Source organism: Quercus robur, chromosome 8, assembly GCF_932294415.1.
Source record: "Quercus robur chromosome 8, dhQueRobu3.1, whole genome shotgun sequence".
In the NCBI taxonomy this organism is placed as follows: domain Eukaryota; kingdom Viridiplantae; phylum Streptophyta; class Magnoliopsida; order Fagales; family Fagaceae; genus Quercus; species Quercus robur.
This window is the reverse complement of record NC_065541.1, coordinates 29806171-29833991: the sequence shown is the minus strand read 5'-3', so window position 1 is coordinate 29833991 and position 27821 is coordinate 29806171. Positions and strand designations below refer to the sequence as shown.

General features: G+C 37.2%; 1 protein-coding gene across 3 annotated transcripts; it reads left to right on the top strand.

The window, feature by feature from the left end:
- Window positions 1–120: 120 nt before the first annotated feature.
- LOC126695158 (protein SEEDLING PLASTID DEVELOPMENT 1) lies at window positions 121–27469 on the top strand. 3 transcript variants are annotated; one of them, XM_050391808.1, is made up of 10 exons: window positions 121–792; window positions 8729–8749; window positions 9912–10126; window positions 11433–11583; window positions 12391–12582; window positions 14240–14402; window positions 14509–14744; window positions 26392–26571; window positions 26658–26780; window positions 26932–27469. In XM_050391808.1, exons 1-10 carry the CDS (start codon window positions 349–351, stop codon window positions 27238–27240), a joined length of 2034 nt encoding a protein of 677 aa, XP_050247765.1. In that variant the 5' UTR covers window positions 121–348; the 3' UTR covers window positions 27241–27469. The 3 variants fall into 3 exon arrangements, with proteins under 3 accessions (XP_050247765.1, XP_050247767.1, XP_050247766.1); XM_050391810.1 differs by lacking the exon at window positions 9912–10126 and having other exon boundaries at window positions 122–792; window positions 8724–8749; XM_050391809.1 differs by lacking the exon at window positions 8729–8749 and having other exon boundaries at window positions 124–792.
- Window positions 27470–27821: the final 352 nt, after the last annotated feature.

Sequence of the window (27821 nt, the reverse complement as noted above, 5' to 3'; positions counted from 1 at the left end):
CCAGTATAGATAGAATGAAGCAAAATAGACAAAAATTAGAAGGAGAGAGAATAGATGAATAATTTGTAATAATTAAACTAATTGGAATGAAAAATTTCATCATTCACGGAAAGGAATTCAGAACTATACCTTTTTAGTGTCAACCGGCTACTCTATCCTTTCTTAAAAAAAAAAAAAAAAAAAAAAAAATTTCAACGGACTACAGATTGTAAAATTACAAATATATTGTTAACATTAAAGAAACGCAAACCCACCATTGAGACATTCAGGATTCATCACAAAAAATCTCCATTTGAATAATTGAAACCCCAAATCCAAACCCTAAAGGCAATCTTCCCGCCAAAGCAGATGCTCTATTCTGCTTTGCTTCCCCAAACCACTCCATTCCCACACGGACACCAGCTCCAACTTCCCAGGACCCAATCCAAAATCCGCTCTTACTACTACCAAAACCGATTCCCACCACGAACACGCCCATTTCTTCCTCACTTTCTCACCAAATATCCATCTGGGTATCGAAAATCTCTTCTGGGTTCTTCCAGTTTTGACTCATCGGCTCCTCCTTCGTTCTATGACGACGACGGCGACGATTTTGATGTCGAATTGGGCCGCCTTTTGGCTTTACTGCCCGAAGAAATGCGGCGAAGGGTTAGCGAACACCCTGAGCTTCATCAGTTGATTGAAGTGGTCATGGATTTGGGTCGGAAGCCACTGGCTCGGTTCCCTTCTGGAGACTTTGTTTTATCGGATTTGCCCATTATGACTGAGGATATTCAGCATGCCACTTCTCAGGTGAAAACATGATTCTTGCCCACCACCTGTTTGATTAAATGATTTGAGTTGTGATTTTGATGTTTGCAATTCAGGCTGTTGTATGGTTCTCAATTGTGTGTTTTCTGTGTGTGTGTGTGTGTGTATTCTCCGTCCGGTGTGATTGTTGTTTAGCTAACATTGTGATTTGTAACATTGGAAATGCTATTCTTCACGAATGAGCATTCTCGAATAATCATCTCAAAGCCATGTCGTGGGTGCAATAATGCAATTTTTGGGAGAGTGGTGGTCATTTCCTTTCAAGATGATAAGTATCACTTGATATAATGGGAAATTGAAATTATCCGATATAAATGTTTTTATTTTTTATTTTAAAAATCTGAAAATTGAAACATCATACGCAATTGGCCTAGGGTAGCCATGGGGTGTTTTAGAATGAGAACTGAACATGATTATTTTGATATAATTCTACATTAAAAAAAAAAAATGTTCTTAGATGTTTGCATGGTATGATGAGACTTTGATAACAAGAGAACCTATCTGTGGGGTGAGTGTCCAGATTATGCATTGATATGGTGAAACAATATGAATAGTCATGCACGTGCAAGACTTGTTTGGAGAATTTCATAGTATGAGCAAGTTCAGGAAGGATCATCATATCCAATTCAGGTGGCATTAACTTGGTTATCAAAGAAAGGGGCAGTAGCATCAATAATGCCTTCGATTGAAAACTAATTTGGATGGTAGGTTTATTTTTACTTTCTTTGGAGAGGTTTTGGGGAGGAGAAAAATTTTCATATGGAAAATTGAAATGTCATTTGTAATTTTTTATAATTAGGGGGCTTGGCCGTTAAAGAAATTTGTATTTTTTTTTTTCCTGCCGATGGATTAGATATTTTTTTTAGAAGGAAGGAAAGCTCGAAATGGCAAGTTTCCTTAAAGAATTCAAGTGGACATATGTGTAATTAAAAAAAATCATGTAATAGAGCTAGATGACACCCCCAATCCTAGTACAATTTGATGGTGCAACCATAGTATGGTAAGAGGAAGAATATCCATCCCCTTTGAAAACCTAAGGTGAAGGCAAAGGCCAAGAATAAGTGTCCATGGTAGTTAACTATGGTTTAAAAAAAAATTGTTTGGTTATTCTAGAGTCAAGGGTATTTTAGTAATTCTACAATTGTTAGGTATGGGCTGTAGTTATGAGCTTAATAAGTTAGTCCTATTTAGTTTATGGGTCTTTGTGTGTGGGCTTTGGTTTATAATTCAATTTGGGTTCGGTTTACTGGTCAATGTAAAAGTCCTAGTTCTACTATGTAATTGTCTCTTATCGTATTCAAACAAGTCAGAGTTAATAAAATTCAGTGTTTATGTATTAAAGCGCGTTGGCCTTAGGGTTATTTTTCCTCCCTTTCTTCTCTCTCACTCTTCCTAACTAGAGTACACTTTCTGCCTTTAAAGTTTGGGTTGTTTTTATTGGCCTGTTTCAAATTTTAATCTTGCTCTCTCATGTTTAATTCTGTTTTATATTCCCCCCACCGTTCATTTCCATTTTCCATTTGATTATTTGTACTACGACGGCACAAATCAAGAACCTAGATCACAACGATCAATAAGATTGGGGAGAGATAAACAAGAACAAGATGGCAAAACTAAATTCTAATCAAGGAGAGTACAGAAAAAAAAAGAATTAATTCTAAAATAGACTGTTCACAATCGTCAAGGCATTTAGCATTTCGCTTCTGCCATAAACACCAAAACAAACATTGCGGCTCAAACCTCCATAAATCAATATTTCAATGTCTACTGAACTTGCGTTGCCAAGAAGCCAATTGCCCACTAACTTTATACGGCATAACCCAATGGATACCAAACAAGCAAAATAGAAATACCATAGACCACAACTCATATGTTATAGGATAGTGAAGAAGAAGGTGATCCACTAATTCCCCACACCTTTTACACATAAAACACCAATCTAGCACTGCAATATGCCACTTTCAAAGATAACTGTAGCTAACGTTACCTAAGGTAGCGGTCCAAGAAAAGAATGCTACTCTAGGAGGAACATTCGATTGCCACACCATTTTTCAAGGAAAATAGAGGATAGGAGATAAAGAGTGATAGAAATTTTGAACCTCAAAACCTCTATTTATTGCTCGGTTTTAGCAAAGTTTGTTAGCACTAACACCTCGCACATTTGTGGAAAAAAGCATATCCAAAAATAGAGCCAATGAGTCTACCTCCCAATCCTGCGCTAGACGATGGAACAAAAAGTCCCAATGAGGCCTCCCATCAAAGAAACGCATGACCTCCAACACTGAAGACTCCCTTGCCCGACTAATGCTATACAATTTTGGAAATTCTTCCTTAAGAGAACAATCCCTACACCATACATCCTCCTAGAACTTTACGCTAGTACCATCACTCACATCAAACCGAAGAAATTTAGAAAAAGCCAACCAACCACTCCAAATGGATTTCCACGTTCTAACACCATAGGTCCCTGACATTGGTTTTGTAAACCAACCACTCCCTCTGTCTCCATATTTTGCCTCAATGGCCCTTCTTCAAAAGGCCACTCTCTCCGTTCCATACCGCCACAACCATATTCCAAGCAAAGCAGAATTAAATCTTTTTAGACGCCTAAACCTCCATTATGCATCGGCATACAAAACTTAGACCATTTCACTAGATGTACCTTAGGAGCATTAGTACCACTTCAAAGAAAGTCTCTTTGTAGTTTTTCCATATATTAGCTGGGAAGCATGGGTGTGGCAATCTGGTTGCTGCAGCTGTGTCGGACGCCGCGTAAGAAAAACTCTTTGTAGTTTTTCCATATGATTAGCTGGGAAGCATGGGTGTGGCAATCTGGTCGCTGCAGCTGTGTCGGACGCCTTGGGGATGCGGCGTGCGGCTTGGACACGACTGCACACATGTCCCAAAAGATTTTTTTATTTATTTTTTTTTTCAGCCAGCAATTTCTCTCCTTCTCTCAATTTAGTGTGTTGCAGATATGCTAAAGAAGCTTCAATCCCAAGGTGGCCACGTGTATGGTTGAATTTTGTGTTTGTATTTTTTAATGCAAAAAACTCTTGATTTCTTCCTCCAAAAAATTTCTTCCAACAAAGTCATTTTCTTCAACTCTTCGCTAATTCTTTCCTTATCCAAAATTTCCTCCACCGTAAGAGCATGACTATCCTTAATAGTCACTTGAAGATCACTCCACAACTTCTTCCCCTTTTCTTCTACATTACCAAACTCCTCCACATTCCATCTCTTGAGATCAACCTTCAGAGCCTTCAATTTACTTGCTAAAAAAAACTCGGAGCTCCATGAAAATGATAAGACTCCTACTAGGGGTGTATCCTTTCTACAAAACCCTCGTCCTTTGGCCATATATTCTCAAACCTAAAAGGCCTCCTTCCTTTATGAAAATAACCCCCCTCTAGAAGAATCGGAAAATGGTCCGATAACAACCTAGACTACTGCTTTTGACAAACAGAAGGAAACTTATCCCCCGAATTTGTTGTCACAAGAAATCTATCTAGCCTCGGCCTTGAAACAACCTCATGAGAATTAGACCAAGTGAAATTCTCACCTTCTAAAGGAAGATCAATCAAACCATGCTAAGATATAAAATCAGAAAACTGGTGCATAGCCTAAGTAAAAGAGACACAGCCTGAGTGTTCAGAGGGAAATTGCACAATATTAAAATCATCTCCCACACACCAAGGCACATTTCACCAGTTGCACAAACTAGATAGCTCCTCCCATAACAACCTTCTGTCTCTGTCAGAATTAGGCCCATAAACTCCAGTAAATGCCCATTCAAATTTATCAACCACATTTTTAAACCTACAAGAAACCAAAAAACGACTTACTGCTTCCTCCAATATATAGAGATAAAGAGGGCCACTCCTGTCTAATATTTTTCCACAAACTAACTCCATATGGACTAGAGAATGAGCTAGAACACCAACCACCCCAATCACAACCATACTTCACCTTTATCACTTGTCGCCAAAGAGCATCCCTTTCGTGCCCAAATCTCCATAACCACTTTTCTAATAAAGCTACATTAAAAATTCTTAGGTTCCTAATCCCCAAACCACTTGAAGAAAGTGGAGCACAGATAGTAGCCCAATTAACAAGATGAAATTTGGGCTCATCCCCTAGGCCACTCCATAAAAAGTTTTGCTGAAGTCTTGCAATTCGGTTAGCCACTGAAGCAGGAATAGGAAATAAAAAAAGAAAATAAGTAGGAAAATTTGAGAGAGTGCTTTTAATTAAAGTGACTCTACCTCCCTTGGATATATTTAATTTTTTCCAACTTGCTAATTTTCTTTCCATCTTCTCTAGAATTGGATTCCAAATTGTCATGTCCTTGAATTTTTCCCCCAAAGGAAGACCCAAATATTTCATTGGAAGAGACCCTTGCTGATAGCCTAAGACAGCCACCAAAAGCTCAATGTTATGAACTGCCCCCACAGCCACCATTTTAGGCTTACCCAAGTTTATCTTCAGACTTGACACAACCTTAAATGAGCACCATACATAGAATTAGCATTTGATCAATATTAGTATCACAAAAAATTAAAGTATAATCAGCGAAAAGGAGATGGGAAACCACCAAAGATCTTCCTGCAGAATCACCTACATGAAAACCTGACAAGCGACCTTCATGGATAGCCTTATCCAACATTCTACCAATGGCTTCCATAACCAACACAAATAACAAAGGGGACAAATGATCGCCTTGCCGCAACCCCCTTGAACTCCCAAAAAAACCATAGGGAGAACCATTAATAAGGATAGAAAAACGAACATTTGATAAACAAAATGAAATCCACTGCCTCCACTTATCAAAAAAGCCACAACGCTCAAGCAAGTGTGTAAGAAATCCCCAATTCATGTGATCAAAGGCTTTTCTCAATGTCCAATTTACATAACAACCTTGGCAAACCATACCTCAACCTACTATCAAGACATTCATTAGCAATAAGAACGGAATCAAGAATTTGCCTATTTAGAACAAAAGCATTCTGAGGTGTTGAAATGATGTCTCCTAAACCATGCAAAGTTGAATAGCCAAAACTTTAGCAAGTATTTTATAAACCCCCCAATAAGGCTAATAGGCCGAAAATCCTTTACTTCCACTGTTGCAGCTTTTTTAGGAATGAGAGCAATGAAAGTTGCATTCAAGCTTTTTTCAAATTGATTTGTAACATGGAAATGGTGGAACACAGCCATGATATTTGATTTGAGAATCCCCCAGCAAGCTTGAAAGAATGCCATCGAAAAACCGTCTGGCCCAGGTGATTTGTCCCCATTAAACTCTTTGATGACTTCAAAAATCGTAGTTTCCTCAAAAGGTCTCTCTAACCAATCCGCATTATCCCCTGAAATCCTTGGAAAATCCAACACATCCGGGAAAGGTCGTTGATCTTGCTGCTCAGAGTATAAATTCATATAGAATTGTTCAATATGGTTGGCAATCCTATCTTGGTTGGAAGACGAAGCCCCATCAATCATAAGATTTTCAATACAGTTATTTCTTCTATTAGAGTTGGCCATCCTATGAAAAACATTGGAGTCCCCTTCCTTTAAGTACAACACTTTGGATTTTTTCTCCAGCTAATCTCCTTTAACAAGGTTGTCTTCTCAAGTTCAGAGTGGAAGGTTGCTTTTTCCAATGTTTCCTCCTCTGTTAGAGGTTGATTCTCCTCTTTAACATCTAAAACATTTAACTTACTCTATAGTTGCTGTTTCTTGCCTGTGATATTGCCAAAATCTGTTTTGTTCCACTTCTTTAGATCTGTTTTTAGAGCAGTCAACTTCTTGGCAAGTATGTAACTAGGAGTCCTTTGAAAATGGTAATTTTCCCACCAGGATTTCACCTTGTCCAAAAACCCCTCAGCCTTCAACCACATATGCTCAAAACGAAAAGGGATTCGCCCTCTTTGATGACTCCCACTCTCCAAAAGAATTGGAAAGTGATCAGATAACACTCTAGGTAGCCATTTTTGGGAGAAATGTGTGAAATATTCTGCCAATACCGAAGAGAAGAGAAACCAATCTATTCTAGAAGCTGAGGTAGAGTTAGACCATGTGTAAAGACCTCCCTCCAAAGGATGATCCATTAGCTCATGAAGAGATAAAATCTGAAAAGTCATACATGCAGCGAGTAAATCTTCCCACCCCTAACCTCTCCAATGGAAAATGGATAACATTAAAATCACCTCCCAAACACCATGATAAATTCTACCAGTTGTCCAAGCCTGCCAATTCCTCCCACATAATTTGACGCTTCCTGTTCAAATTTGGACCATAGATACTTGTGAAAGTCCACTCAAATTGATCACTAACATTTTTGAACCTACAAGATACCGAAAAATGCCCCATTGCTTCCTCTATCTTTTCAACCACCCTTTGGTCCCACATGAGCAGAATTCCACCAGAAGCACCCTTTGAACCCAAATATAACCAATCTATATAAGGACAACTCCATATACTTCTAACAAGTCCTCTTGTAACCCATTCCAATTTTGTCTCTTGCAAACAAATGATATTAGCCCTCTAAGTACGTAATAAATTACGAATCTGAAGCCGTTTTTCCTTCTCATTCAAATCTCTAACATTCTAAGATAAAATCTTTAAATTCATTGGGAAATAATTAGAGCCATTTCCTTACCATTACCACTGCGCCTTGCTGAAGTTAAAACCATAATTGACAGAGCTAAATAAACACCTCAATTCCCTTATTCCTTTCCTCCCTGAGCTTTTCACAGTTTTTTGAGTTTTTTCCTTAGTAGTCCTCTGCTATAACTCAGCTTCAATAGCCAATAAAAACTTGGTTGCTAGTCTCCCGATGGCAAAGAAATTTGAATCGGAACTGCCACCCTCCTCCCATCTCTCAATTCAAGAACCCACTGCTCGGCATTCCCCCATTTCTTGATGATGTTGTCTGTATGCTTATGGATGATCCGTTGGATGTCACGTTGCAAGGCCACATCACCATCGGAACATAGGGACTTGTCCACGGAAGCATCGGAACACAGAGACTCATCCACGGAAGCATCAGAATTGTTGATCACTGAGAGAAGCTTCTTGGTGCATGTAGGTTCCATGTGGGTCGGAGTTGGCTCAACTTCGGTCTTATTGCTACCCACCAAAGAAGCTATTGTTGATGCCGAAATATTTGGGTGAGAGAGAGGAACATGCGAGGAAGGCTTAGAGTGTGGGTGGGTCTAATTTTGTGCCAAGATGGAAGGAATTCTGGGCTGGTATGGTCTGGGCTGCCATTTAAAAACAGGTTTTTGTTTGGGCTTATTATTGTAAAGGTTTGGAACTTGGCCAACCGAAGGGTCCATGTCCACCTCAAAAACCTTGGACCAGCTAATCCCCCACTTACCATTAGGCCCACGTTCCATCCTAATATAAAGATCCATAATCAACCCACCTTCAATACCATTTGAAACCATTCCATTTATGACAGACGTGATCTTCGCCCCAATCTGTGCTTACTCCTTCCCAGAGTTGCTCTCGTGTGAATTGTGGGTTTGATTACCAGGATTTGCAAAATTTGAATTTTGAGAATTCAGCATTAGGGTTTATTGTTGTATACATCCCATGAATTAGGGTTAAACCAGTTTTATTTCAATGAATTTTATTTAAAAAAAAAAAAGTATTAAGGCTGATGATTGAGTCTTTAAGAATTCATGGCTGGTTTGATTGTTTGAGTGAACTGGTTAAAGGAGTAAAACGTTATGAGGATAGTTGTGAAGGTTTTTAATTGTAAACCAATCCAGAGTGGATAAATGCCTCAGGTGTATTTTATTTTATCTCTTTGCCTGATTTGCTTGATCTTTGTAATTTCCATGTTTAAATTTAGTTTACTATTGTATTACCCCTGTATACATGGGTGACACTCTTTTTCTAATTCAATCCAGTGTAGAAGTGTTTTGAAGCTCATGAGGTATGTGTCCTTGTGTCTTGATGTGTTATGTCTTTGAACTCATTATATTTCTGCTATAGCATGTCCACTCTTCTTCAATATAGATATTATAAGCAAAAGAATATTTTATTCAAAAGAGTAGAGATACCAAATGTACAATGCATGCATTTTAACCACTCCTAAAGAATTACTAACTAGGATTTTGAAATCTATATGAAATCAATATAAGACAAAGAAGTGATGCTACCCAATGTAGTCATCCATTCATGCAAAAAGATATTTGCAAAATTTGTTTAATGATATGATTTGGGCATTCAACACTATCAAAAGTTATTTTGTTCCTCTCTTGCCAAGTTGTCCACTGAACACACAATGGAATTGCTTTCCAAATCTTTGATCAAATATGACAAGGAAATCCTCATTGCCAACACTGCAACAACTGAAGCAGTCTTTTGCATAAACCAATTTACCTAAATAATGTAAACACACAATTGTCCGGATATCTCATGCCATTGAACAATGGGGGAGTAGATGCTAGATTGACTCTCTGTTAGCACATACACCATGAAGTTTCATTTTTGGAGATTAGTCACTATCATGATTTTACCCAAGCTACCTTGGCACCCCATATATTCCACGGAATGGCACATCATTTGTCCCTTTCAAAATCTCAAAATATAAATGCAACTCAAGTTGGCCAGGTTTAGGCCCTCTCCATGCCATAAGCTCTTCTCTCTGCTAGACCGAAAGTGTGAATATTACTAAGTGAAACAATTGTTCAAAAAACTCTAGTTCACTGCCTTAAAATGACCGAATTAACTGAGGATCCCAATGCTGTATATGTTGGTCATGTCCATATATCAAGTAAGTTGCCACTGAGGTTTCCTTATCCATTGCTAGCCTGAATAAATCTGGGAAAAATTCTTTGAGAGGTAGTTCCCACCATTAATCAAGCCAAAAAAGGCACATGAGAACTCTTCTTCAATATGAATGTATGAAATGACTCCTTTTCTAAGTATTTCACTTCATGTTACCACTAAACTTTTTGTTAGTGGTGAAAGCATGTTTTCTCAATTTGTTAATTGATGCTACAAGAGAATACCCTGCACCTCTGTTTCTCTTTTCTTTTTTCATTGGGTAAGGTTAAGGACCTGGCTTGTGACTTACTGGAACCACGTGTCAGGTTGGTGACTTTATGATTGACAATCGAGCAGGCATCAGCAGGACATTACACCGCATTAGTGCCATAAGGAATCGGAAGGGTGCAATTATTGGTTTAACTTGTCGAGTTGGTCGGGCAATATCTGGTAGTGCAAATTTGCTTCGAGATTTGGTGCAAGATGGGTCTTCTTTGTTGCTCATAGGGCCTCCAGGTGTGGGAAAAACCACGATTATTAGGTTAGAGTTTCCTATTTCTTGATACACTTTATATGCATCCATGAGCAGCAATTCCTTCTTTCCCCTCTGCTTTGTGTTTGATTTCAAAGTCTCTGAATTCAAATGTGAAATCCCTGGATTAGTAACTCCATATTCAATAACTAGAAAAAGAACTATACCTTATGATATGTGGTGTACAATATGCTGCACTTTTGATGTCTCTACATTATTTCATAAGCAATATAATATTAAGATCGACGGAGACAATTATCCTGCTGGTGGAGTTTTTGCTCTCTTGAATATTTTTACTGAGAATGTGGAAGTTTTGGAGTTCAGTTGAAAACCTCTTTTCTTAGACAGCTAAGAGAGTGGTCTAATGTCTTGGGTTGAGTGATAGTCGTACTTTCAAAGAATTTAGTGCTTCACTTTTGTTTGCTTGTAATTATTGACCTATTTTTTTAGATTTTCACACATGAGTTAGCTTTTATGCAATAAATTACATTTTATATATATATAAAAACTTTTTAGCATTTGAAGTTCTGATATTGCAATGCATATCTTTCATCACTGCCCAGAAAATCTCCAATAATCTTCAAAGTTTTCACCTAATTTAAAAAGAAGTGTTGCAATTTCCCATTTCTTAGTGCATGCGATGTAAACAACTCAAGGAAAAGTGTTAGCCACATCTGCATTATATCCTAAAAGGATTAGTTTAGTTACAATTGAGGCTCCTTGTAGTTGTTAATAAAGTTTAGATCAATCCAGTATATGCTCGATGTGGGACTCATCTCACACCTACACAACATACACTCAATCAATATCCAATCAATTTGGGGTATCACAATAATGAAAGAAATTGTTACATACCTCTAGGATTGATTTTTTTTTTTTTTTTTTTGGGCAACTACACCTCTATGTTATGGCTCACAAGACACTGTTTCCATGCTCTAAAAACCTCCTCCAAGGGAGAAATACCAAGAGAGAGATTTTACGTTTATTACTACATTTACAACTTTAAGGGAATCAGCCAACCAATATAAATAGTTGCAATTCCCTTATAAAACCCATGCGTGTTTAATGCAATTAAACATGCTAACTTGGCTAACAGGTAATGCCCACTAATGGGTGAACTGTTTTGGATAAAGCTAAACATCTAGCATGTCTCCCATTAGTTATTGTTCATTGGGAAGGAATAATTTCTTAGTAGTGCATGTACTTGACTCTCCAGAATAACCCATAAGAAATAACCCAACTAAATGGTTTGTGTGCATGGTTTATTATTTGATGGTACTTTATGTGTCTGTTCTGAAAAGTTACCCAACTTCAGGGAAGTAGCTCGAATGCTTGCAAATGATTACAAGAAACGTGTGATGATTGTTGACACCTCCAATGAGATAGGTGGGGATGGTGATATACCTCATGCAGGAATAGGTAGTGCACGCCGGATGCAAGTCCCCAACTCTGATATGCAACATAAGGTATGATTTGGAAGTAAAGGATTTCAACTCTATTTGGTTTAGAAAATTTTGGTTCTTTTAGTTGTGTTACCAAATAAGGCATGATTGATTTAAATTTGGTTCTGGATTTTTTCAAAGTAGTATACTTTGGAGAAAGTTTGAGTAATTCTTGTCTCTTGAAATATTAGAGAGAGAGAGAGAGAGAGAGAGAGAGAGAGATAATTTAGTCGGAAATTTTATATTGGCGAGAATACTCTTTTAGTCCTTGATTTATTTATTTTTTTTTCCAATTAGATTTTTGTTTCTCCAATTTAAAAAGCTGTAATTTAGTCCCTGACAAATTTAAAAGGTATCAATTTTGCCCTTGTGTCAATTTCTGTTAAATAAATTGCACACGTGATAAATGGAGTGGTAATGTGGCACATTAAAAAGTTGAGGTGACCTGGAATAAATTTAATGGAAAATAGGTGGAAGGAAAAAATTGCTACTTTCTAAAGTTTTCAAGGATAAAATTGCTACTTTAAAATTTTAGGGACAAAAACTGAACTTGGGTGAAAGTTTAGGGGTGAAAATTATATTTCAGCCTTTTATGTCTTACTGGATTCTTTTGGAATGTAGTTAAAATGATGCCACATTTGCTTTCTGTCAATTTTCATAGAACAGTATGGTTACACTCACTACAAGTAGGATGACTCTATCAATTTATTTCATTTTGTCGTTCACATTCTTTTATAAGATTGTTCAGAAAGCGTTTTGGTTTACTATTAACTTGTCTATTTAATCTAGAGTTTTCAAGGTTGCTTGTTGTTATATATTTATAGTTTTCAGGTATTGATAGAAGCAGTTGAAAACCATATGCCTCAAGTGATTGTGATTGATGAAATCAGCACAAAACTTGAAGCAATGGCTGCAAGTACAATAGCTCAACGGGGAATTCAGCTAGTTGCCACTGCTCATGGAGTAACAATTGAGAATTTGATAATGAATCCTGCATTAGAGATGCTTGTTGGAGGAATACAGGTGCGATAACTATATCATTATTTCAAATTTAAATGTGTAATTAGCTTACAACACGCACACATATTAAGTTACACCTGGTGTAATTTTAAAGAATATTACACTACTAAATTTTTCTTTTATAGGACATGAATTTTGATAAAACCACTATTGGATTAGATTTTCTTATTTTACACTCCATGCTTACAAAATTTCAAAACAATTTGAGATTCATAACTGTAAGGATTGAATTTGGATTGGACCAAGTATAGGATTGGGTTTTTGCCCATCACAAGCCCAAACAATGAATTTATAGAGCGTGGGTGAAAGAACTAGTTCTACTCCAGAAGATAGACAATAAAAGTTGCTGAATTAAGATTGTTAAGCATAAGTAAAATAAAAAAATTTGTCCTCGGCACGGCTGAGGAGCTTATGTTATAATACCTTGTTCATCAACGCAGTTACAAGAGTTCACAATAGTTTTATAAAGATTTCTTGATTTTTTCCGATCCCTTTTCTTTAGGCCACCTTTCCATGCTATATACTACAATCTTGGTATCATCCCTACCGTACACGTGTAGGTTGGATTTTAGGAACTCTTTCTTGTCTCATCCAACACCTCCCAGATCCCTCAACTAGTAGCTGTAAGGCTGCTTGATCACTGTTCAGGTATCACCTCCACATTAATGCAGCCAGAGAGTTAATTGTGAGGCATTTAATGTGGAGGTAGCAGCTTTTAAAGATATTTGTTGCCACCCTTTGCTCATCCCTTATCCAATGCCCAACTCTTAGTTGTGATGCAACCTTGAAGGATGCTTGGGATGATAAGACATCCATACTTTTAATGATAATTTTGCAAACCCTTTGATTGTGAGCTTGCTTGACATATAAGTGTAATTTACTGGTAAGTATATACTATTGTTATATCCTGATGGTGTTATTATCTTGTTTTCCCTAAAGAAGACCTTGGAATGCTATTCTTAACATTTTGTTGATACATCTCTTGTTAGGTGTAATTTTAAATTTAAATGTGAGACCTTCCGCAGCCATTACCATCTGAGCCAGGACCGCAGCTTTATGGCTAGAGTCTTGACACCATCTGTGGCCTTCAAGTTTGAATATAAATAGTGAAATGTAGTCCGTCAAGAACTTGTAGCACGTCTTTATTACCTACTGATAACATGCTGTTGTTCATTAAAAATTTATGGACAGACCAATGAATGCTACAATAAACAGTATTGGGTACTCAGAACTTTACTCATAGCAAGATAGAAAACAAGGGATACACCTTTTGACAGACACGTGAACCAAATTTTGGTGATGGTAAATATTGATATCAGAAGGATCCAAAAGCAGTCACTTCCAAAATTTTTTCTCTACGACCCACATTAATTGTGACTTGTGAGGTCAGCAGGGAGGTTCTTCCGAAAATCAGACATATATGAATGGAACCAAAAATGATGTGTTTAAACAAGTATGCCAAGATAGGCAAAGAATAAGCTTGGTAACTGCAAAAGCATACCCAAGAAAGCAATGTCATGATTACCACCAAAGGTAGTCTTATATATCAGTTTCAAGCATGAGTTGTTTAATAATTGTCTATCAAATATGTAAATTGGACCTAGGAAAATGATGTTATATCTTCATTCTACTTGGTGACATTAATGCAATCATTTTTTAGAGTGTGACACTAGGGGATGAAGAGGCTAGTCGAAGGGGTGTCCAAAAGACGGTTTTGGAAAGAAAAGGACCTCCAACATTTATGTGTGGGGTTGAGATAATTTCAAAGACTCAGTTGCGAGTTCATCGTTGCCTAGAATCAACAGTGGATGCTATTCTCTTTGGTATGATTTCCTTTTTCTTAAGGTTCATAATTTGATTTCTAAAATCGTGATAGGACATTGGTAAGTGCCCTTATTGTTTGTCTTGCTTTTACTTTTATTGGTGAAGGTCGTTTTCCAAATGTTGAAGTTCGCAAGATGGATTATCTGAAACTAAATGAAACAGCGGAAAGGGGACCCTTTATTTACAATTCCTCTGACAAAGCAAACGAGATTATAGTTGAAGATGCTCAAGACTTGAGCAATGAAATAACTAGCCTTGATGCTTTCTCTTCTGAAGTTCCTCCAAACATGGGAGAGGATTGCTGGGAAGAAAGGATGCCCCTTCGCCTATTTGTTTATGGGGTAAGTCATCACCCTTCAACTTTGACAATTGAATGCAATTAATGTGGTCTTTATGTGCATTCTTTGTATTATTTCTAAAATATTCAATTATGATCTTATTGGGAAAGTTTTCTTTGATACTTTAAGGGAAAATTACACTTTATCTCCCTAAACTATGCGAATGCACACTTGCCCCCCTAAACTATAACCCCTTGCACACTTTGCACCCCACCGTTTACTTATGTGTTAAATTGGATGGAAATTAGACTCATGTACAAGTCACATGATAGCTGCAAAGTTGGCATATAGTTAAAAGAACGAATTGTCCCCATTTTAATCTCCTAAAACATCATAGGTCACTCCCATGTCCCACGATTGAGTCCCTCAATCCTTGCGTCTTCTTCCACAGTCCCTCTAACACTCTCACTTCCTCTGAGTCTCTCGCTTCTCTCCCTTGCTCATAGGCTCTCGCTTCAAGGATTTTGTGTTTTCTCATATAATTTTTCTTCCTCGTGTGATTTTTTGTCTCGTATTAATTTCCAATTCCTTGATTGCTATATCTAATCGGTTAGTCCTACTCCATGGCAATTCAATTTCAACAAATTCATTATTTCTGAAGCTCCCATTTTTTTTTTTTTTTTGATAAGTAAGAATGATATATATTCAGGAAAGGTGCTGCATGAAAAGCACAAAGCACACCAAGATTTACAAGAAAATGAAAAAAGAGAAAAGAAACAGAACAAACCAAGCAGCAAATTAACCACAAAAGAGAAGAGAACTAAGAAAAGAAGGGAGAGAATCACTAGTTGTGAGTCCCCATGCTAGTGACTAGTCGAATAAAGTTCCACTAAAAGAAGCAAGCAGCTGATATTTGGAACTATCCATGTCCTCGAAAGTCCGCCAATTCTGCTCCTTCCAAAGACATCGTAGTAAGCACAATGGGACTAAATTCCAGATTTTAGACGAGTGCTTCCCCAACCAATTCCACTAGTCAAAAAGCAAATTTGGAATCGTTCTAGGTATGACCCATGAAATTCCAAAAGAAATACAGGCAAAACTCCACAACCAATGATCCATCTTACGATGAAGTAGTAAGTGATCCACTGTCTCCCCCCACAATTACGACACATAATGCACCAATCCACAAAATCAAAACCCCTTAGTCTCAGGTTATCACCCGTGAGGATCTTATTCCAAGTTATAGACCAAACGAAAAAGGAAACACGCTGAGGGGCCTTAACTCTCTAAATACCTTTCCAAGGAAAAACAACAGAGAGAGTAACTCGCAATTTGTTATAAAATGACTGGATGTCAAAATCCCCATTAGGCTTTATCTTCCATCTCATCTGGTCTCCAACATCCATTAAAGGAATATTAGCTCCCAAAAGTTCACCCCTTCATCCATCTCCCAATCATTAAAGTCTTGAATGAAACGAACATTCCAACTTCTCTCTCCCGCCCCTAGCCTTGTCAAAGAAGATTCTACAGAGGCTTCCCTGTCAATAGCAATACAATACAACCTTGGGAAGGCTAGTTGGAAAGGTTGATCCCCACATTGCCCATCCTGCCAAAATCTTACTCTATTCCCCATCCCAACATCAAACTGAGTATTTTTGCTAAAATCCTCCCAACCCTTACGAATACCTCTCCATAAACCACACCCATGCACTCCTCTACCCAACTTAGAAGTCCATTCCCTCACTCTTCCCCAAACTTAAAAGCTACAACCCTCCTCCAAAGTTGAGTCTCCTCGTTCCCAACCCCTTCCTCCACATACTTTTTTCCCACCACCATCATTCCTTCCCTCTTTCGCACAACACTTTCCACCACTGCCTTATCCTAATGCACAAGCTGTCCCACCTTTCGCTACCACAAATCTTCTGCCCACACCACAATATCTCTTTCCTGGTCACCCTACTCCTATCCAACAACCTATCTACTGGCCAAGTCATTTTGGTCAGTACATACCCCAATATACACTGGCTCAACCTCCCTTGCCCTTAAACATCCCGAACTTTAAATCTTCTTCATTGCAGCCTCCTCCTAAAGCACAAGCTAAGATGTCTCAGATTTCAAGGGGGACAGTGGGGAATTCTGCCTCTTTTCGTATTGACACAAAGGCTTTCTTCTTGGCTTTTGATGGGGGTCGTATGGATTCTTATTCCATCATTGAAAAACGGGGCAAGCATGTTGGTTCTATTCGGGTAGGTAGATCGGGTTTGGATTGGATCATTGCATGCTTGGTAGAGTTATGCCGTTGGGATTTTAGCAAACAACAAATTTTCAAAAGGCTTCATGAAAATTATAAAATTTTGGAGTTTTCTAGTAGGTCGAATAAGATTTTGGATCATTGAATGCTTAGATAGTAGATTGAAAAGTGGTATTCCGGGTGTGATTGTTAAGTTGGATATTAAGAAGGCTTATGATCATGTAAATTGGAATGCTTTGTTTTACCTTATGGAGAGGATGGGTTTTGGGGAGAAGTGGGGGAGATGGATGAAGGCATGCATCTTTACAGTATGTTTCTCAGTGCTTATTAATGGGTCCTTAGCTGGTTTTTTTGGTAGCTCTCGTGGTCTCCGTTAAGGAGATCCTTTGTCTCCATTATTGTTCTTGTTGGTGATGGAGGTGTTGAGTAGGCTATTGAAGAGGACAGAGGAGGGAGATTTTCTTAGGGGTTTCCAAGCTAGTCCCAATGGTGGTTTGCATATTTCTCATCTTCTGTTTGCAGATGATACTATCCTTTTTTGTGATGCATCGAGGGAACAATTATTATATATTTGGATGGTGTTGATTTTCTTTGAAGCTATTACAGGCTTGAAAGTGAATGTTATTAAGAGCGAGATTGTGCCAGTGGGTGAGGTTGGGAACTTGGATGCTTTGGCTCGTGTTTTATGTTGTAAGGTTGGTTGTTTGCCCATGTCTTACTTGCGAATGCCTCTTGTGGCTCATTTCAAGGATGCTTCGATTTGGAACCCTATTATAGAAAGGATGGAGAAAAAGCTTTTAGGTTGGAAGTGGTTATATTTATCAAAAGGGGGGTAGGCTTACTTTATTGAAGAGCACTTTGTCGAGCCTTCCAACTTATTATCTTTCTTTGCTTACCATTTCACATGTTGCGGACTGATTAGAGAGGATTTAGAGGAATTTCCTATGGGGGAGATGTGATGAAGTTTTTAAATACCCACTTGTTGCTTGGGATAAGGTTGTTTGGCCGGTGGAGACAGGTGGTTTGGGGATTCGGAAGATTGGGCTTTTTAACCAAGCTTTGCTTGGGAAGTGGCTATGGCGCCTTGGGAAGTAAGTTACCCATTTATGGCGTCAGGTTATTGCTACCAAATATAGGGAGGGTAGTGGAGGTTGGTGCACTAGAGTTGTCAGAGGGACACACGACTGTGGGTTGTGGAAGAGTATTAGAAAAGATGCAGATAATTTCTTTAGTCATGTGGTGTATGTAGTGGGAGAGGTTAGTCGCATTCTGTTCTGGCACAACCCTTGGAGTGGTTCTACTTCTTTGAAAGAGTTATATCCAGAATTGTTTGTTTGTGCTATAGTTCAAGAATCTTTGATTTTTGATCTGATTTTATATGCACTAGATAGCGGAGTTAGGAGTTGGAACTTACTTTTTGGTTGTGATTTCAATGACTGGGAAACAGGGAGATTTTACTCTTTTTTGAGCATATTTCTGCTAGAGCATTTGGTGTATTAAGGTACCTAAAAGAGTGTCTTTCTTTTTATGGATTGCTGCTAGGGATGAGATTCTTACCATAGATAACCTTGTTAAGAACTTGCCTTTTTTTAATTGGTTTTTGTCTTTGTCGGTATGATAAGGAAACTGTGGATCGCCTTTTACTCCATTATAAATTTGCTCATGCTTTGTGGAGTGAGGTTCTTCTTATGTTTGGGGTTCAGTGGGTGATGCCGTATACAATTGTCTCTCTTCTTTTTTCTTGGAGGAATTGGTTGGGGAATCATTCTTCAAATGTTTGGAATATGGTACCGGTGTGTCTTATGTGGTTAGTATGGAAGGAATGCAATGCCCGAACTTTTGAGGACATTGAGAGACCTATTGAACTGTTGAAAACATCACTAGCTAGGAATTTTTTTGAGTGGTCTTGTATTTGGGGCATCACGCATTGTATTTCCTTGTTTGATTTCCTTATTTCTATTAGATTGGCTATTTGATTTGTTTGTATTCTTTCTTTGCCGTGTGTTTACGATCGTAAACAAATTGCATTTTTGCTATCAATAGAACTTTTATTGCCTATCAAAAAAAGAAAAAGAAAAAAAAAAACGTAGTTAGTTTCCTTACCTAAATCACCATTGGCCATGGGCGCACAAACTTTATTTCATCCTACTGAATGAGTCTTGCTCCCACAAAAAATCCATTTGCAACTTTTCAATTTTGTTAGCCATGAGTAGGAATGGTGAACAATGATAGAAAATAAGTAGGAAGACTAAAGAGTGTACTCTTAAGCAACGCCAATCTACCCCCTTAGACAAATACAACTTCTTCCAGTCGGCCAACTTACGCTCAATTATTTCCATGATAGGATTCCAAATTGAAGGTAATTTATGAGAGGTCCCCAATGGCATGCCAAGATAAGACATAGGCAAAGTTCCAACCCTACAGCCCAATATCTCAGCCAAGGCATGCACATCATTTACCTTCTCTATTGGAAACATTTCACTCTTCTGCACATTGACCTTCAAGCCTGTCACAGCCTGAAAACAAAGTAACAACAATCGAACATGAAGGATTTGCTCCACATCTGCATCACAAAACAGAATCGAATCATTTGCAAACAAGAGATGCGAAACACATTCCCATCCACCCCTCCTACTATTAGCTTTAAAACTATGGAGTAAGCTTGCACCCTCCACTCTTTTCACCATCTTACTAAAAACCTCCATCATAATCAAAAACAACATAGGAGATAGCGGATTCCCTAATCTTAATCCCTTTGAACTACCAATAAAATCAATTGGAGACCCATTGATCAATACAAAGAACTGAATTGTTGATATACATGTGCGGATCCACTTACACCACTTCTCCCCATAACCCATTCTCTCCAAATCCAAGGGAGCCTCCCAATTCACATGATCGTAAGCCTTCTTAATATCAAGTTTACAGATGACCCTTGGAACCCTACTCTTCACTTGGCTATCAACACATCCATTCGCAATAAGAACCGAATCAAGGATTTATTTCCCGCCCACAAAACTATTCTGAGACTCAAAGATCAATGGATCTAAAACCACTTTAAAACGATTTGCCAAAACCTTAGCCAAGATTTTATACACCTCCCCACCAAGCTAATAGGCCGAAAATTTCTAATATTGGAGGTATCATTCTTTTTTGGAATTAAAGCAATGAAAGTAGCATTAAGATATTTTTTAAACTTACAATGTTAAAAAAACTCTTCAAAGACTACTAACACATCTTTCTCCACTACTCTCCAACAATGATGATAAAAAGGCATAGTAAAACCATTCGGATCTGTAGCTTTGTCCCTTTCCAAGTCTCTTACAACCTGAAAAATCTTCTCTCTCTCAAACTTCCTTTCAAGCCAAGCCCTCTCCATATCCCCAATACATACAAACTCCAAACCCTCCACTATAGGCCTCCACCCCTGTCTCCTAATACAAAGTTTTATAAAACTATACCACCTGAGTAGCTACCTCATATTTCTCTTTATAAACCACTCCATCCACCTCCAAGATGCTCAGATGATTATACCTTCTATGGGAGTTAGCCATTTTGTGGAAAAACTTGGTGTTATTATCTCCTTCCTTGATACATAACATCCTTGATTTTTGTATTCAGGAAATTTCTTCCAAAGAATGAAGTTGCTTCACCTGGGAACTCAAATCAACCCTATAACATTTCTCCCCATCAGTGAGTCCAAGATCCCCTTCCTTAGCATCTAAAAATTTTCAACTCCTCCAACAATTGTTTCTTATGACAATCTACATTACCAAGTTCTCTATGATTCCACTGAATAATGTCCTTTTTCAAGGCTTTTAATTTTTTTGCAACCACAAAACTAGGTGTACCTACAAATGAATGCCGATTCCACCAAGATTGAACTCTATCCACAAACCCATCCATCTTCAACCACAAGTTCTCAAACCTAAATTGACTTTTTCCCCTCACCATATTCCCTGCCTCCAAGAGAATCGGACTGTAATATGAAATAGGATGAGGTAAAATCCTTTGAATAACATCCGGGTAGTGTTCCTCCCAGTCAGAAGTAACCAAAGCTCTATCAATCCTAGACATCGATGGTTGATTTGTACTACTTGACCAAGTATAGCTTTCTCCTTCCAACGACAAGTCAATCAAATTAAGATCTTTGATAAATTCAGAGAACTTTTCCATAGTCGGGGTCATACGTGTCCCACCCATACGTTCACTTGGAAAATGTACAATATTAAATCCCTAAAGCAACACCATGATACTCCCCACTACTACTAAATACTGACCAACTCATCTCACATTTGACCCTTCTCATTGTTTTCAGTTGGGCCATAAACCCCTGGGCATGCCCAAATAAAACCATTCATCACCCCTTGCCACTTGACCAATATTGAGTAAGTACCAACCATAGCCTCCATCTTTTTTCATAGCCCTTTTATCCCTTATAATCAAAACCCCACCAGTAGTCTGATCCGCCTCCAAAGCAACCCAGTCCACATACGGGCAGCTCCACCAGCAGTCTGATCCGCCAAGCACGACTGAGTAGCTGAGAGGCTCTCTTTAGCCTTGTCGATTCGCAGCATCACTTCCGGCGACACCAAGCTCAACTAAGAAACCAAGGAGCTCTCTCCAACCTCGTCAGTGTTAGGGAGTGAATTCTAGAGAGAACACTTGATGTTTTAAGAGATTAAAACGGGGACAATTTGGTCTTCTGACTATATGCCACCTTTGTAGCTGTCATGTGACTTGCACATGAGACTAATTTCCATCAAATTTAACAGATAAGTAAAAGGTGGGGTGCAAAGTGTGCAAGGGGTAATAGTTTAGGGGGTGTGCATTCACATAGTTTAGGGGGGTAAGTGTAATAGGGGATATAGTTTAGGGGGGTAAACTGTAATTTCTCCAGACTTTAACGGATATTAGGACTGTCAATCAGGGCTGAGCATGCTGGCATCATGCTCAAGGGGCTGAACTTTATGGTAGATTGGGGGGAATTTTTGAAAATTTTTACACTAGTTTTACATTTTAAGGACATTTTTAGTACTAAAATATATTTCTGGCCCTCCAAAAGTTACCTGTTTCAATATGGTCCTTACATCTCAAATTTCATACAATCCCTGTTTCTAATTTTGTTCCCTGCATTTCTATAACCTTGGCTCTGCCCATGTATGTAGCCCATTGGGGGTCCCCCATTTCTAAAATCTTGGATTTGCCCATAGTTGTCAAAACATGAATCATTTTGATTCGATTTTTCATTTTGTTGTATTGTGTATTATATCAAAACATGAATCATATCATGATTTGATTTTTCATTTTGTGGTATCGTGTATCGTAAGTTACAAAAATACTTTATAAGATTTATAGAAAAATTATAGATATAAATATATAAAAGGTATATATTTATTATAAATTTGGAACATATTCACTTAATGACTAATTTAATCATCACTTATGTAATAATATTTAACAAAGCTAATTATATAAATCAAATTAAAACTTATAACATCCACAATCAAATTGGTGAAGGAATGGTTCTTGTGGGAGCCTTGAAGGTATGGACAGCAACAGCCCAGTGCCATGTATTTCTGAATCGGGGATCACAACTGCAGTTACTTGGTTGCGTAGATTTGGGGACCATTGAGACTTCAAGAGTAGTTGAATTGTCAACCCAACAGCCAAAGAATTTAGGAAATTAAAAAATCTGGCAGTCACTGTGAACTAGGACAGACCAGTGGCTGGTAGTTGAAGGATAAGGGCAGGTAGGTCTTGTTTGGGGTTATTACAGTCATCTCTATGAAGCTGCGTATTTGTACTTTGAATGTGCAAGGGTTGAATAACCTTAACAAGAGAGCAGTGGTGAAGAATGTTGTCATGAATTGGAGAGGTGATTTAGTATGTTTATAGGAAACAAAAATTGATAAAATGGAGCAGTAGATTGGGTGGAAGTTGATGCTAGGAACACTTTAGGGGGTATTTTGTTGAAGAATGTAGAGGAGGCTTACAGGGAGTCTTTTTAGTGGGGTGTATAGCCCAAATGATGACACTCGGAATGGGGTTTGGGAGGAAGTAAAGAAATAAGGTTGTGGGAGGAGGCTTGGTGGATTGGTGTGTGGCAGAGGATTTCAATGTCATTAGATATCCTAATGAAAGGTCATGGTGCTCAACATGATTAAATAATCCAAGATAAGGCATCTTTAGAAATTTACAAATATACCAATAAAATTTGTAAATTCTCCATACAATGATAAAATTGAAGATTCTCATCTTTTCCAAGCCAACAAGTCATGTATATTCTCCATAATCAGTGTCAAACACAATGTATGTTCCATGCGCCTTAAATAATAAAATAAAAGCACGGCAAGGCTTTACAGATAAAACAACAAAACAAGAGCCAACTATATCCAGCCAGAACCCAAACTAGCCAAACACTTATCATCCAACGACCATCAAATTCCTCCAAAAGCCTCACATATGTAATTTCCCAAAAACAAAACCTGACTCGGTTTTACAAAGCCAAATAAACTTGTGCTCTAGACTTCTAAAAAAGCCACCCTCTTTGTCCACTTAATTATATAAAATATTTAGCCTTCCAAATCAAATGAATAACCTCCACAATGCAGCTTTTAATCAAAAACCGATTTCTACTTATAAAAAAAAGACAACCAATTCCTAGAAAGGCCCAACCATGGTCTTGGACCTCTAAGTCTTAACTGACATCCAAACTTACCAATAATAGTTTAAATGCATAAATTTCAAAATAAAAATTATAAAATACATATTTAAAAGCTCTTGGGCATTTCCCAAACCTTGGATTTGATTGAAAGTTACCATTTGTATATTTTTCCAAAAAAAAAAAAAAAAAAAAAAAACTTTTCTCTCTCATACCACTCTAAATATTCCCATTTACATCATACTTTAGCCTCTAACATTCAATTTTCGTAAATTGAAAAACCCCTATATGAATTGGATAATTCGGATTTAACAAAACAGTTGCTACCTGAATCCTCCTAACCCTCCAATCTTCCATTATTTTGTGAAAGACTTCAAATATTCACCATAATAATCATGTAATAACAAAACCCAAAGGATTTTATAGAAGAAATTGAGATAAAAGTCATTCTTACCATTTTCAAGGTATCTTTTTACCTATAAAAAAAATACTTGAAAATGGTGACACATTAATCTAGAGACATTTTAGAAACTTTGATTAGCTGGCCTGAAAATGGTGACTGGAGCTAGGTAGGTGATGACTTGAGTTTTGGCTTTTAGTGGTGTTGATGTTGGAGTGGCTGTCCAAGTGATGTGGGAGAATTGAAGAGGGGGTTGGGTAGAGAAAGAAAGGAGAGAGGTTTTGGAGGAAAGGTAACCCCTCATCTTTTTTTTTTTCCTTTTTCTGGGGTTTGGGGGGGGGGGTGTTTCATTGGACAAAAAATTTGGACCACATGTTAAAAATATATTGATAGAGAATTTATGAAATTGTCCCCAATAAATCATTTAGTTTCTTAAATGCCCGGGTGCTACAGTACCATTCTAAATGGTGTAGATTTCTTTTGACTGCTTTGATCGTGTTGTGCTTGTGTTGATACCTAAAGTAAAAAAGAAAAGAAAGACTAAAATAGACTAACTCATTTATTAAAGTAGAACTCAATATAAAATGAGGCTTGACAGTACATTTGACATTCCAAACTGTTATCCCAAAGATATTAAGCCTGATGTAAAACTGCAGCACATGTAACACACTTGCGACAGCCCTGTCTCGAAATAAAAACGAACATTGTATTGCATGGGTGTTTATAATAGAAAAAATTGCCAGACATAACTTTATGCATTTGTGTCCAAAACACCAAAAAAAATGCTAGATTAAATGTGTTAGGTTTTGATTGACTTTATTAAATTGGATAACTCTTTACTCTTTTATTCTGGATTAACTTATTTAAATAGGAGAACTATTTTATTACAGTTTTTTTTTTTTTTTTTCCTTCTTATTCGCTATTTATTTTATTAATTTTTTTTTTTTTTATTTTGATTATGTGATAGAACACATCTAAATTTGTTTTGTGAACCTTCTGTGTAGGATATGTGATCTTAGTGATCATTTGGTTAGGATTTTATTTATTTTATTGTAATGTTATTATGTCATTTTACTGAAGCCTTTTTATAATTCTAGGAGAATGCATATTCATATATAAGGGCTTCTTTGGAAATTGATTTAAAAAACTGTTCTCTAGATCTAAAAATGCATATTCATATATAAGGGCTTCTTTGGAAATTGATTTAAAAAACTGTTCTCTAGATCTAAAAACAAAAACAACTGATTTCAGTTTGATTTGTCAGCTTATTCTCAAAAAATTTGTTTTCAAGAACAAAGACTCCAAGAGGGTTGGTTTTGGAGAACATGTAAAAGATATTCTCTGATTCTGGTTTCCAAAAGCAAGGGAAAAAGCCCTTGATGAACAGTGAAAGACTTTAAGTGCACATTAACAATCGTACAAACTTTTTCCCATTTCCCCTCTCTCATTATTCCTACTGTGATTCTCTCTCTAACTCTTCATAGGTCCAAGCCATCGATTAGTGACTAAGGGATTTTTGGGTCATCAATTGGTGGTGGTTAGAGTTTGATTAGAAGGGTGCGAGTTTTGGTAGTCATTGTGGTAGTTAGAGTTCAGTGTTGTGTTGTGGCAGTTTGAATTTGGGTCATTGTGGCTTTAAGTTATGGTAGGTTTCGGTCACTGCAGTTGGAGCTTGGCACCGATGTGTAAGGAATTTTGTGCACTTGATAGTTGATTTACCTTATTTTTTGTTGGATTGTGTGTTTTAGACATCGATGAGGCCCATATATGTATGCTTTTGTGGTTTATGGGTTTGTATTGATTCTGTTGGTGGTTGGTGGTTGCTAGCTGGATGCTTCTAGCTGTGTTTTTTAAGTATTGTATAGTTTGTGTTGATTTGCCAATGAGCTAGATCCTCTCCTTAAGATAGCAAGGTGGAGGATGAGATTATGGGTTCGAGACCCATTGGGGGTGTACAACCTATCAACAACAAAATAAAAGAAGTATAAATTTATGTTGATTTGCATGTGTGTGTGCATGGTTTGTATTTCTGTTTTTAGTAACTTCCTTAGAGCTTGCTTCTTGTATTTATAGTATTGTAGCAACAGATTAGTGTTTTCTTTGTTCTCTGCAAAAACACGTTTATGTGGGTCTTTTAATAAGTATCATAGATTAGGTTTATTGAGTTCGATGATCATGCTAAGTTCAATGAAATATCAGCAATTGATTGTCTACAGTGTTTATTAAGAATCTATTCAATATGTAGCTCATTCAATGAGCAGTTATTCTAGATCCTGGAGGCTAGTGTGACTGTTAAGAAAATGCTAAGTTCAATGAAATATCAGCAATTTATTGTCTACAGTGTTTGTTATGAAACTATTCAATATGGAGCTCATTCAATTAGCAATTATTCTAGATCCTGGAGGCAAGTGTGACTCAAGCGATTAAGCAGTTGAAACTGAATGATGCTGCCATTGAGTTAACTGAAAATATCAGCGAGGCAGATGCACTACTTGCCTTGCAATCCAAGCTCAAGAAGAACTCCAGGATTCAAGCTGCTGTTAAATCTCATAACACACCCATTTATGTGACCAAGGTAATTAATTGTAATTGCTTTCCTTGTTTCAACTGCAACACCTAGTCATCAAAATTTTAACCATGAAGTTATCTATTTGTTTTTAGACAAGTTCGCTGGTTCATATAACAAAGGGTATACGGGCATTGATGACTGATCTTAAAGATGGTTTGAAGGATTTTGAACCAGTAGATGAGATGAAATTATCTGAGAAGCTTGATGCCTTAGAGGTATAAGGATCTTCTATTTCACTGTGGTGGCTATTCATGTCACGTGTATATAACAAATTACTTTACACACAGTTACACTGGTGTGTAAACATTTTCGTGAGCTTGTTCAGAATGCCATTATGCTTCATAAAGTAGTTTCTTATCTTAACAGGAGGCAAGAATTGCCATTGAGCAGGTGGTCATCCCAAAAGGGGAATCCATAGAGCTACTCCCAAGGCCGTCCAATGTTATGTCTCTTCAGATGGACCTTATTCAAAAATACCAACTGGAAGCAGAGAGAATTGGTACAGAGTCGGATGTACGTCTCCGGATCCTTCCCCACCATTCTAGGATGGATGAAGAAGGAAAAATCAGTGAGAGAGACAATGCTACTGGAGAATTAGATGACTTTGTCAGTGCCAATGGAGACCCAAATGGTTCGTTGTACGTTGTGGACAGGTTACCACTGTTGCCTGATTAGTCCTCGTTAGAAAGTTGTACATAGACCATTGCTACTGATCATCATTGTAACACGTATAGCAGCCTTTCAAACTCTGGTTCCTGTCCCATCTGATTTTGTAAAAATTGGTTGCTTGACATTATTGATTTACCATTACCAGCCAAGGTCTTATAGGTTTATTTTTATTTTCAAATATTTGTAAAAAATCTCTGTGGTTCAAATATGTAATATTTAATGATAGTTTCAATTATATTATGTTATTAAAAGAGAGGAAATATAAAATTATAAAATTAATTTAATTAATAATGTGATTATGTTATTTGAGTGAATTCAGAAATATTTGATATTTCATTACTTAAATGCATAAGTATATATTTTTTATTTGTATGTGATTAAATTTGTTTTTGTTTCTTATTGGTTTTTATTTATTTATAGATACGATAAAATTTCAAATTATTTTGTTTACTCTATAATGATTGTTATTATCATTAGGTTAAGATGTCAATTAATTTTTGGTGTAGGAAGGGTTTGAGCTCCAAATTTTTATTAGTTGAGTTAAATGGAACTCAAATTTTTTATTAGATTTTGTTTCAATTATTGTG